This window comes from Malaclemys terrapin, chromosome 9 (assembly GCF_027887155.1).
Source record: "Malaclemys terrapin pileata isolate rMalTer1 chromosome 9, rMalTer1.hap1, whole genome shotgun sequence".
NCBI classification, from domain to species: Eukaryota; Metazoa; Chordata; order Testudines; family Emydidae; genus Malaclemys; species Malaclemys terrapin.
This window is the reverse complement of record NC_071513.1, coordinates 74,388,443-74,401,647: the sequence shown is the minus strand read 5'-3', so window position 1 is coordinate 74,401,647 and position 13,205 is coordinate 74,388,443. Positions and strand designations below refer to the sequence as shown.

The window sequence follows — 13,205 nt, the reverse complement described above, 5'->3', positions numbered from 1 at the left end:
TCTGAACACTCCTGCCCCTTTGCGGTTGTGGCCTGAAGTTTCCCACACCCTCCATCATTGCTGATGAATGGAAGGGAACCTTCCTACCTCTAAATGCCATCTCATTTGAAGGAACAACAGGAGGTTACAAGTCTTCATTCTTTTTCCCAGTCTGAGTTTTAGAACAAAGCTGGGCAGCCCAGTTAGAATTCTTCAGCTGGGGAAGAGAATAGGACCCCAGAATAGGATGTTAAGTTGACATCTATATTTGGGGGACCCGATTGCAAAACAGTTTCCCCTGACACAGTTCCACCTTGTAGGGCAGAAGGCACTGTGACAGATATTGCAACCCCAGGCAATCTCTTGGGGACTATGTTGTATTAAGTTTATGAATGGGTGATGTATCACTGTGGGCCAGGGAATGCATGCAACTCGGGGGGGGAGGGAGGAGGGGAAGAGGGTTACCACTGCTTCTCTAGGAACTAGAAACAGTGGGGGTCGTGATACAGACATGCACAGACGTGCCCAGGCCAGGGGTGAAAGTAACTTAACGGACTTACCGGTACACAGGGTTGCTGGGGTCCTGGGCAAGGTTGGGGGGGGGGGGGGGGCAGCTCTGGGCAGGGGCAGGGCCTCAGGCGGAAGGGGCGGGGCTGGGGCCAGACTCCCCCAGCCAGCCCTTCAGCATTGCCTGGCCTGCACTGCCTGGGGCTCTGGCGGAGATTTAAAGGGCCCTGGGCTCCAGCCACTGGTGTGGTAATGGCAGCAGCAGCTGGGAGCCCCGGGCCCTTTAAATCACTGCTAGAGCCCTAGGGTAGCGGTGGCGAATTAAAGAGCCAGTGGCTCAGTCCGTTACCGAGAGCCCCGGCCCTTTTAAATCGCCGGGCCCTGGGGCAGCTGCCCCTTTTGGCCCCACCCCATCAACGGCCCTGCCGGTACAGTCAGCTGTGTACTGGCGGCCACTTTCTTACCGGTACGCTGTACCGTACCGGCTTCCTTTCACCTCTGGCCCAGGCAGATACATTACCCCTGTGTCTGACAATCTTCTCAATATTTCACCGCAGGGGGTCATGCGTGATCTCTACCAAAAGCTAAGAACTATCTGATTGTCATGGTTATCGTTAGATGTTTGTACAGGAAAGAATTTTAGAGTTATGTAACATCTAGGATATTATATTCCAAAACTGAGGGAAGTGAAATTTGTGGGGGAGTCTCAGAGCTGACTCAATCAGCATTGAGAACAATTGACATCCATGGAGCCAGCCCTGTGTTTACTGTCTGGACCAGATGTAGGCTTGAGCATTTACAAAGATAAAACAACTCCAATAAAAGTCTCTGAACAGGGGACCGTTAGGTCTAAGAGACAATAGACTGGAACTGTTTAAGAGAAGAAGAAAGGGCACACAATGCTATCCATTCTGGAGGAGACACTCTGCCTGTGGGAGCGTCTCATGAAAGGTGAATCCCAGCTTTTTCTGGATTGGACAAGTGCTGTAAAGACAGATCGTTGGGTGAGAAATACCTCATTAGACAGGAAAGTAACTTATTAAGAAGAATAGGCTACAGATTGCGTTTTATGGTTTTCTTTTAAATGTAACCCTCTGATTCCAAACCCTTATACTTGCTTTCATTAGAAACTGTATCTCAAGCTCTGTTAAATAAACTTCAGTTTGGTTTTACTATGGACACATCTAAGTGCCTTGTGTTAAAGAGGCTGTTGAACTGAGGTGAAACCAGTGAACTGGGGTGCATTGCTTCCATGGAGGCAGCAGATTTGGTGTACATTGCTGGTGCCCAGCACATAAGGGATGGGACGCTCGAGTGTAACAAAGTGTGTAAATTGTTAGCCTGTATTGGGAAAGAGCAGGAGTGGCGCGCTTGTGTTGCCAGCAGCCAGTAATTGGGGAGCTTTTCCCGTGGTTGGCACAGACAAAGCTCCTTCTTCATTCTGTGTGCAGGTGGTAGAAATTCCCACAGACAGCCTCATTTAACCCCAAAAAGTGTCATAGGAGTGATTAAAGTGAATTACTTAGGTTGTAAATACTTCCAGAGAGTTACCACTGTTGGTTTAGACTTGCATATACTGGGTCCACAGTAAGTTTTCCAGAGGCCAACAGACAAAGAAAGGGCTTTTGATATAAAAAGCCTGGGTTTAAACTGACCCAGGCCAGGGCCTTCTTTCTGATTCAGGAAATGGACAGGACCTTCTGTCCATGGGGAACCCCAACCTTGCAGAAGGGTTGGAAAGACTTTTGTTAACTCGACCCCCATAAGACTGGTGACTCCTGGTAAGTTTAGTGTGTGTTTAAATCTATTTATGGTTTTATTATATTTTCTCTGTGATGTTTTTCCTTAAGAATAAAGATGCTTGCTTAGAAATTGCTGTGTGGTAACTGGTAACTGCTTGCGATACACTATTCATAGACCTCAGAGAGAAACCAAAGCACAGGCACTGGCTTTTAGGCAGACTGGCTTACTGGGGATATCACAGTGTAAGGCAGAGAGCTGTGCAGCCTTAAAATCCACTGGTCAGAAAGAATGGGACAGGAGTCCCTGCTCAGACACAGGTGATGGCTGGAGACCTGAGATATAACTGGGCACTAAATGGACCATGGAGGCAGGGGGAAATACAGATACAGTTCCCCTGGAAACTGTGACAGGCACCTAACCATGTTTCAACAGTATCCTGAAACTGTACTAGTTCTGCAGAGTTCAAAGCTTTTCCATGGTGCAGGAATCTGGTTATGCTCCTGTCTGCACTACAAAATGGAACTGTATTCTGGATGTAACCAAGTCCCTGGATATATAGATGGGGTCTCTGTTAAATAGACATAGGTATCTTTTTGACCCTCAGGATACTTACATTAAAACCTGAAAGGTCAATGTTAATGGGAATTTCATCATCTTTGTTTCCTTTGGGTGCAATCTGATTCAGCAGGTGGTAGTAGGCTCTTGAATCCTAAAACAAACAATACAATAGTAGGGAATAAGCAAATATTTACTCCTCTGAATATAGTATACTGCACTTAGGCTCTGATGCAAAGATCATTGAAATCAATATGACTTGCACTGATTTCAATGGATTTTGGATCAAGCCCTTAGTCAAGATCTACTTAATCAAAAAGGCCACTTCACTGAGACATTTCACAGTTTAGCCAAATGACATAGTGAATAGAAATGACTGCTGTTTAATCATGACAGAATAAATTCTTATTGGGAATGTACTAGCCAGTTCTAAGAGTTACAAGATATTTAAGGCAGGTGTTAAATAGTAGTGAAATTCTAGCTCCAGTCTTTTGATACAAAAGTTACTAAATAAAGTTTTAATAAAAAGAAAATAAAAATGAAATTATGTGGATCTAATATTTATGAGCCAGTACAATATTTTAGTTAATTATAAGTCTTTTCAAACAGTTTGATTTTTTTAAATGGCCTCTTCTCTTAATAGGCCAATTAACTTGGACAATAGATTGTGGACCAAGATGCCCCAGTTAAAGGGAGTCTATTATTTGTTTTATCATTCATTATATTTATTAGATGCAATGTTCAATACATGTTTTTGCATTTCCTGTTCCCTTAAAAACTAAAAACAGAGACAGATAAACCTGCAAATATTATAAATGTTTAATACTTGTCCTGTATATTAAAGGACATTTTGATTAGATTTGCACTTGTCCATTAAAAGAAAGCTAGTTGTTTATTTTCTTTGTAAATAGTCTCTTCCCTAGTATTTCATAAAGAATACAGAGATAGCTACATAATTATCTTTAATGGTTATTCTGAAATTAGTGGAGGGAAGATGTCCATGGAATCCCTTCACTTATTACCCACAAGGAACACTGCCCCTTCATTTTTAATTTTAAAAGTGCTGCTGTCTCTTATTGGACTTAATGCAGCACTGAGCACACATTATACTGCATGGTGATACTAGACAAAGGAGAAGGATACATCTACCAGTTTCCACAGTGGAGCCAGAGCGTGTTTCAGCCCCATGAAGTCAGTGAATTGAATCAGCAGCAAGGCACTAGTATGCCTCCTTTGTTGCAGGATTGGTTGGGACCATAACTGGGAGGGATTTTCCTTGGATAGTGGGGCCAAAAGGCCCACCAGATGTGTCTTCTTTGGGAGTGGTCTCTTGACATCCCTAGCTGTGGCGGAGGGACAATCACCTATTGTTACAGATGAGCCAGGTGATGGCTGAAAGCCACATTCTCCTCCCCACAAGATAACAAAGGTAAGTGAGGCCTCATGGCATAGGCACCAACTTTCCCTGGTGCCGGTGGGTGCTCGCGCCCCTCCGCCTCTGACCCGCCCCAACTCCACCCTTTCTCTGCCCCAGCCCCACCCCCATTTCAACCCCTTCCCCAATGTCCCCGCCCCAACTCTGCCCCCTTACTGCCCCTATTGGACCCCTTCCCCAAATCCCTGCCCCGGTGCCGCCTCTTCCCCAAGTGCGGTGCGTTCCCCCTCCTCCCCCCTCCCTTCCAGCACTTGCCACGCGAATCAGCTGTATAGCGGCGCAAGCGCTGGGAGCCAGGGGGAAAAAGCGTGCACGCGGTGCACCCAGGGGAGGAGGCGGAGCCAGAGCGGAAGCGGAGGTGAACTGGGGTGGGGGTGGGGTGGGGCAGGGAGCTGCCAGTGGGTGCTAAGCACACACCAATTTTTCCCTGTGGGTGCTCCAGCCCCGGAGCACCCACAGAGTCAGTGCCTTTGCCCCATGGGAAGGGTTAAAGAGCAAGGTGTAAAGTTGTGGGTGGGAGTGTGCAATTCATCCCAAATGGTTCTAATTACAATTTGGAATTTTTAGATTCCTGAATAAGGGCTGCTATTTACACTATGTGGAAAGTACTTGGTTTGGGTTGCATATCCTTAGTTGATACACAGCATCAGCAACTAAACAGTATAATCATGTGTGGTCAAAAGAATGTGCAGTGCTAGGAGACATTTGGTGACTATGTACCTATAAAAAGCAGATCACTAATTCTGGTCTCAATCTTTTGTTTCTAAAAATGGTAACATTTTGGCACGACTGTATTCACTTACTAGAGTGACAAGTATATACCTTAATGTCTTCACTGAAGTTGTTGATTTTCTGCCATCCTGCATTGGCCAGATGATAGTTCACCCAACGTAGCAAGAGCTCTTCTGGGGAAAGTTTCAGTAGCTGCTCTAGTTCTTCCCCTTCATTTAGCAGAGCAATAAGAGCTAAAAGCAAATGTGAAAAAAAGCTGAATTATTGCTATCATGGTCACAAAACATTTAATCCCCGATTGTATACTTTATCGCACCTGACACCAAAATAAGTATATTTCTATGTGTACCTAGGAAGCCAATGCCAACGGTTCCATCAAGGATGAGGTTAAAAGACGTGCCTTAGCCACAAGTGCCACACAGAAATTGTCGAAATTATGTATTGATAAAAACATTACAGTCATAAAGTGAGAGTATCAAACCAGTGTACTAACAGTAATTCTATGGTCTGAAAACAGCTATATTAAATTAAACAGACACCAGAAAGCTAGAGGCAGTAGAGATAAGAGTTCTTTGAAAGATGGCCAGTGTAAAGTGGAATGATTTTAAGACAAATGAAGAATTTAGAAGGAGAGCATAATGTGAATTCAGGATACAGGACTGGCTGTAGTCTAAAAGATTATGATGGTGGGGCACTGCAGAAGACAAACAGATGACAGGATGACCAAGAAAATAATGCAAACACAACAAAGGTCAGTCAGACCTGGGACCAACCACCAATCAGACGGCAGGACTTCATACTAGGGACTTGACGGGGCTGGGCTTAAGGGAAGAACAAGTCCTGGACAGGAATGAAAGGTGATGCTGTATTGCTCCCGATTTCTGAAAAGTTGCTTTGAGATGAGAGAGAGAGAGAGAAAGAGAGAGAACACCTGACATTACTTCCTCTCTTACCTTCATTTCTGGAGATCTCAATATCAGCAAAAAGACCAACTTTAATGATCTGCCACAAGAGACCCAATACCAAGTGTGGTTTTCCTTCCTTTAGATCTTGTGATCCAATGTTGACCACTGTACAGCCAATAGCTGATGCAGAATTCAGGGCAAGATTTAGGTTTTCCTAATTAAAACATCAACATTAACTAAATTAGCCAGTCAGTTTGTTAGTTTTAAAACAGTAGTCACCACCTTTGTTTCTTTTGTGAGTTTCTAAAGTTACATAAACCAATGCATTAGACCAAGGGTGGCCAACCTGAGCCTGACAAGGAGCCAGAATTTACCAATGTACATTGCCAAAGAGCCACAGTAATACATCAGCAACCCCCCATCAGCTCTCCCATCCTGCTCCCAGCGCCTCCCACCCACCAGCAGCCCCGCCGATCAGCACCTCCCGATCAGCTGTTTCGTGGCGTGCAGGAGGCTCTGGGGGTGGAAGGGGGAGGAGCGAGGGCACGGCAGGCTCAGGGGAGGGGGCTGGAAGGGGTGGAATGGGGGCAGGGCCTGTGGCAGAGCAAGGGGTTGGTGCCTGTAGCTCCAGCCCCAGAGTTGGTGCCTATACAAGGAGCCGCATATTAACTTCTGAAGAGCCGCATGTGGCTCCGGAGCCACAGGTTGGCCACCCCTGCATTAGACGAACACTCAGATTAGGTTTTGTAATTCACTAGAATACAATACAAAATTGCAGCATTGCTCAAAACCTTGTCCCTCTCAGATTTTGGATGGCACTTCAGATTCTTAAACCTTAGGTCGAGTGCTGTAGCTATTTTTAGAAATCTCACATTGGTTTCTTCTTTGCATTTTGTCAAATCTGCTGTGAAAGTGTTCTTAAAACAAATATGTGCTGGGTCATCATCCGAGACTGCTATAACAGGAAATATATGGCAGTGCCGTAACAAGGGCGAGGCGAGTGAGGCACTTGCCTCGGGCGCACAAAGGGGAGGGGCGCAATCACCTTCTCTCTGCCTCCGCCTCCTACCCTAAACGCTCTGCCCCTGCTTTTCCGAGCTCCCACTTCCCGCGAATCAGCTGTTCGCGCGGGAAGCCTGGGAGCACGGAGAAACAACCGGTGGCGCGCTCAGGCTCAGGGAGGTGGAGGCGGAGCAGAGGTGAACTGGGGTGGGGAGCGCACGGCCGGGTCTAACTTTTTTGCCGCCGCCCAAGCAAAAAAAAAAAAAAAGCGAGGGGGGAGGCGCTGCCACGGTGCAGCCAGAGGAGTGAGGAGCGAAAGGGGGGGCGGTGCGGCTGGAGGAGCGGGGGGGGCATGGCGCGGCTGGAGGAATGAGGCACGAGGGGGGAACGCAGCCGGAGGGGCACAGCACGGCCGGAGGAGAGAGGTGCGAGGCGGGGTCGGTGCGGCCGGAGGAGCGGGGGGGGGGCATGGCACAGCCAGAGAAGCGAGGTGCAAAGGGGGGGCGGTGCGGCCGGAGGAGGGGGGGAGGCATGGCACGGCCGGAGGAGCCCGGGGGGGGGGCGGGGCGGCCGGAGGGGAGGGAGATGGTGGTGGCGCGCCCGGAGGAGCCAAGGGGGGGACGCGGCTGGAGGAGCCAAGGGAGGGCAAGGCACAATGCGGCTGGAGGAGCCAAGGGGGGACACGGCCGGAGGAGTGGGGGGAGGCGCAGCATGGCCGGGGCACACCCGAAGGAGCCAAGGGAGGGGGGTGTGGCCGGAGGAGACAAGGGGGGGGTGCAGCAAGAGGAGCCAACGGGGGGCGGCACTGCCAGAAGAGTGGGGGAGGGTGCAATTTTATATTCTTGCCTCGGGCGCAAAAATAGCTAGTTACGGCTCTGATATATGGCAGAATGGGGGTAAAACAGAACAGGAGACATACAATTCTCCCCCAAGGAGTTCAGTTACAAATTTAATTAACACATTATTTTTTTAACGAGCATCATCAGCATGGAACCATGTCCTCTGGAATGGTGGCCAAAGCATGGAAGGGGCATACAAATGTTTAGCGTATCTAGCATGTAAACACCTTGCAATACCGGCTACAAAACAGTCATGCGAATGCCTGTTCTCACTTTCAGGTGACATTGTAAATAAGAAGCAGGCAGCAGTATCTCCCATAAATGTAAACAAGTTTGTTTGTCTCAGCGATTGACTGAACAAGAAGTAGGACTGAGTGGACTTGTAGGCTCTAAAGTTTTACATTGTTTTGCTTTTGAGTGCAGTTATGTAACAAAAAAAATCTACATTTGTAAGTTACACTTTCACAGTAAAGAGAATGCACTACAGTACTTGTATGAAGTGAACTGAAAAATAATATTTCTTTGTTTATCAGTTTAACAGTGCAAATAATTATAATAAAAATAATAATATAAAGTGAGCACTGTACACTTTGTATTCTGTGTTGTGATGGAAATCAATATATTTGAAAATGTAAAAAAATATCTGAAATATTTAATAAATTTCAATTGGTATTCTATTATTTAACAGTGCGATTAATCGTGATTAATTTTTTTGAGTTAATCGTGTGAGTTAACTGTGATTAATCGACTGCCCTAGATAAAACTCATCCAGGCTCTCATCATTTCATGTCTAGATTATTGCAACATCATTTTTTCTGGCCTTGACAAATGCAGTCATGCCTAACTTGTATGCATTCAGAATACTGCTGAAAAGATAATTCTCCTAGTCCATCTTTTGACCATCTCGCCCCTCTCTTGAATGCTTCCTCTGGTTCCCCTTTCCTATTGCATCAAACATAAGCTGATTTATTTCACTTTCGCGGCCATTTTTGGCCAATCGCTGCTCTACTTATCTCTCATTCACTATGGAGTGGTTGATGCTAGCTTCCCCATAAACTCCCACAAAGCTACCTCATTATCCTACTTCAAATTCCTCCTAAAAACTCTCCTCTGCCATGATGCCTACAATAAAATTGACAATGGTTAAGCTGCTAATACCAGTGCCTTTCATGCTGACCAATATCGTCTCCTTGTACATTTCCTTGTACTCCTTCATCTGTGTGCATCCATTTGTCTCTTGTCTTATATTTATACTGTAAGCTCTCTGGGAGCAGGGGCTGTCTTTTGTCTATGTTTGTACAGTGCCTAGCACAATGGAGTCCTGATCCATAGCTTTGGCTACTAGGTGCTATGTTAATATAAATACATCATGATAATAATAATTAATAATGAACCATGTCAGGGTGCTTCTTGTTTATCCAAAACACTATGTAAGCAATGTTTTGTCTGCATACTTACCAATGGTAGGTACTTATGTGGCCCTATCATTGTAGTAACTGAGCACTCAGTATATAGTTCAGAAGTACAAAAAGGTGGTTTCAGACAATTTAAAAACGTATTCTAGTGCTAACCCTACCCCTACTTTAGAAACTACTGAAGATGGGCTTCCATAATGAGTCCATCTTGAAAAAAAGATAACCACACAAAAAACAATTTACTTTGCTGATTATTTTGTATGGCTCATTTGCTCCAGTACTTTGCAATGCAGAGGAAAAACAAAAGCACAGTAATCACAAGGGAACTGAACAGTGGAGTCCTCCTGGAGGGGAAATGCGACTATGTGATAATACCTCCCCATTACCACATAGGCACCTGCACAATGTAAGCTTCAGCAAGTCCTCCAGAGACCTAGAAGCAGCGGTGGCTCCAGGCACCAGTGCACCAAGCATGTGCCTGGGGCGGCAAGCTGCGGGGGGCGCACTGACAGTCCCTGCGAGGGCAGCAGTCAGGCAGCCTTCAGCGGCATGCCTGCGGGAGGTCCGCCGGTCCCGCAGATTTGGCGGCAATTCGGCGGCGGGTACGCGGAAGCCGCGGGACCGGCGGACCTCCCGCAGGCATGCCCCTGAATCCGCGGGACCGGAGACCTCCCACAGGCATGCCACCGAAGGCAGCCTGCCTGCCATGCTTGGGGCGGCAAAAAAGCTAGAGCCGCCCCTGCCTAGAAGGGCCAGGAGAAGACACTGACCAATTAAGAGCCAGCAGCCAGTTAAGAAGGCTTGCTCGCAGCTGCTCAGGGATTGTGCTGGGTGAGATTGAGATGGAGGAGGAGCCCCTCAGAACTAATCCAGAGGGCCCGGGCCTTATTTTCAAGCACTGCAACTGAGTACTTGCCTTTGTGGTTTTATCTGTTTCTTTAAAGGTGCAGACAGCCAAATTCTGAGCTTGTTCTTTCTATTTAATTGTTGAGAGACTGACAACCAGCTTATGGCACAGGCTGCCCTACTTCTAGCAGGTGGCCCAATTTAGGACTTAAGACAGGGAGCAACAGCAATAGTATGTTTGGCACTGCAGAGAGTGCTAAGAAGCAGCCCCACTTGTAACACCTGGAAAGGGGAAAGACCAGGAAAGTAGAGAAGGTAGGTAGCAGTCCATGAAAATATTAAAGACCTAGAAGCTGAAAGGAGACATGCCAGCTCTGCATTTCATCAAGGACTAGAGTGTACTATGGATCTCCAGAAAACACAACCCCGTGCAAGCAAACAATGCTACCTGGCTGTCTGACACCTGGAAATCCACACATCGGACCTGATCTGCTCCCATTACAATCTACAGCAAAATTGCTATTAAACAAAGCTATATGAATAGCCTCCTGAAATATAATTAGTTTGTGCCAGAAAAGATGCCATACTTACAGAAATAGTGAAAGGAGTGAGCTTCTTCTTATTAATAGCTCTTTCATCAATTGTATCTGGTTGGGATAAATTAATCATTTTGCTGGGGATGAAAAAGTCAGAATTTATTCCATCTCTCTAAACAATGGTACTTCAAGCAAAACATTAGCATCACTTTTTTGTGGGAAGTCTAAAAGTGTTGCTTGATATATTGAAAGCACCAAGGGAAATTCCTATTTTTCCCCTTCAAAAACAACTTCCAATAAAACCAGAAACCATAGAACCTACATGGAACTAAGAAAGTGCAGTAGTCAGATTTATGCTTAGGAATCCAGCTCTGATTGTACTGCTAACAAAGTTCTCAGGAAGATTCAGACAACTGCAGAATTGAATATACTTATGCTGAGAGCCACTCTAACATGGGAGTGTAAATCTTACAACTAACATATTGTACTTCTGTAGTGCCTTCCATAGAAGGGTCTCAAAGCCCTTTTCTATTAATTAATAATGAATTAAGCCTTCAGTACTCCTATGACATGGGCAATTACCAGTGTTACTAATTGGGAAAACTGCAGCAGAGAGAAATTGAAAGACATCATGCAAGTCTGTAGCAGAGTCAAGAGTAAAATTCAGATCTTCTGACTGCCAGTGTTGTGATTTAACCACTGGATAATACTTTCTAATATTAGAAACTGCAGAGATGTCTAATTATTTCTGTTAATGAGCATGATGGGTGGTACAATGATCTAATTTCTGAAGAGTCTGATTATTCCTGGTATGTGCATTGATCAAGATATAATTCCACTGGTTTAAAGTAGAAAACTCTCCAGCCAATCAGATTTATAACAACACACACACAGTTATGCAAAGCACATCTTTTTTAAATAGAAGGACTCTTTAAATAGATTAGACTTAGAATATATATTCACTAAAGAAGGATTTAAAGGACAAGGATTTCCCCCAATCCTATGACTTGTTAGAAGTATTGATTAAAGGTCAAACCCTGGTGTTATTGAAGTCAACAGCAAAACTTTCATTGATTTCAATGTGATCAGGATTTGACCTTCAGAGAACAACTTTCTTATTCTTTCTTTAGATCTTGACTTACCAAAGGAGGATGCCATCTGCAAGTGACTTAAAAAGACTGGCATCTGATGGATTCATGGGAAGGAGATGCTTACAGTCAGGGTCATCTTTAAGAGCTTTATTTACCCAGTTAACGAAAGCAACCTTTTCTTCCTCTGAAAAACAAAAAAATTAACGACTGAGTAATATAAGAGTCAGGACACCATTAAAATAATCTATTAATATTATGGTGGACAAATAATATTTAACTGTCCATAGAATATCACAATACTAATTGCCAAGCACAGTAATAAGGATAAAAGTATTATTAAAACTTACTACAGAAGTTCAGTGTCTCTGTGATTATGTTAAACAGGAAGGGAATTAGTATATTTGAAATATGCCAAAGCTGAGCAGAGAGGACCCTGCTTAAATATGACAATAGACCAGTCTGCTCTCTACTCTGTCTTTCAGAGGCTGGCAGCACTTCTAAGAAATTGGTCTGAATTATTGTGTTATATTTAACCTTAGGAGATTTATGGCCTGTTCTTGTTTAAAACACTTAAAAAGAAAGACCCTTTCACTTTTCATATCTCGGGGATGTGTACAGAACTCAATACTTGTGTCTAAGAATGCTTATTAAGCCCATAAACAATCAAGCTACAATATCTGTATCTTCACTGGGTTTTCAGTTTCCATATAGTGGGTCCCTGCTCCTGAGAGCTAAGCAGTCTTTGTCTGAGGCCTTGTCTATACTATCGTGGTAAGTCAACCTAAGGTATGCTACTCCAGCTGTGTGAATAACATAGCCGAAGTTGACATAGCTTAGGTCAAATTACTGCGGTGTCTATACCATGCTGCGTCAATGGGAGATGGTCTCCCATCGACTCACTTTACTCCTCTAGTTCCGGTGGAGTACCGGAGTCGACCAGAGAGCACTCTGCGGTCAATTTACCAGGTCTTCACTAGCCCTGCTAACTTGATCCCTGCTGCAGTGATCGCAGCAGCGTCAATCCCCGGTAAGTGTAGACATGGCCTGAGACAGGTTATATCCAATGCTGTGGAGAAATATTTAAACAAAGCAGTCGATGCTATAAGAGCAGAACACAGACAGTACAGAGTTATCACATACAGAACTCTCAGCCAACACAAATTATCCATGTCCAATATGTAGAATCTTAATTATGGTTCTAAATATCACAGGGAACTTTAAATTCAAAACTGCCACTCATTAACTACGTTATATGTAACTAAAAAAAATAATCTACTGTTTAAATGCTCAATCCTGGAAGATGCGCAGCATTCTGGCCCTGATCCAGCAGAACACTTAGGCAGATGCTTAACTTCTGCGGTACCACTCTCGTGAATAAAGTTAAGCATGCACGGAAGTACTTGGCTGCATCAGGGCCAGCGCACTCAGGATCTTGCAAGATTGATCCCTAAATGGAAAACATCAATCTAGAATCTAGTCAATTTTAAAAAGAAAGCTAAAAATCCTTTCAGGTACCCTATCTGCCCCAAGTTCCTCTTTGTGATTTTTTACAATCACATTTTCCTATTTTTAAAAATTGTCTCTCTTTTGCATTTGGTGTGTGAGCAACCCCCACAAACA

General features: G+C 44.8%; 1 protein-coding gene across 4 annotated transcripts in view; it reads right to left on the bottom strand.

The window, feature by feature from the left end:
* The window catches only part of PLS1 (plastin 1), an 85,570-nt gene that overhangs the window by 26,714 nt on the left and 45,651 nt on the right, over positions 1-13,205 (bottom strand). For all 4 annotated transcript variants that reach the window (XM_054040060.1, XM_054040056.1, XM_054040058.1 and 1 more), the window contains exons 5-9: positions 11,637-11,769; positions 10,550-10,631; positions 5,905-6,070; positions 5,042-5,184; positions 2,843-2,938 (exon numbers count right to left, since the gene is read on the bottom strand). In XM_054040060.1, coding sequence (XP_053896035.1) covers positions 2,843-2,938; positions 5,042-5,184; positions 5,905-6,070; positions 10,550-10,631; positions 11,637-11,769 — 620 coding nt within the window. The remainder of the gene's footprint in view (positions 1-2,842; positions 2,939-5,041; positions 5,185-5,904; positions 6,071-10,549; positions 10,632-11,636; positions 11,770-13,205) is intronic.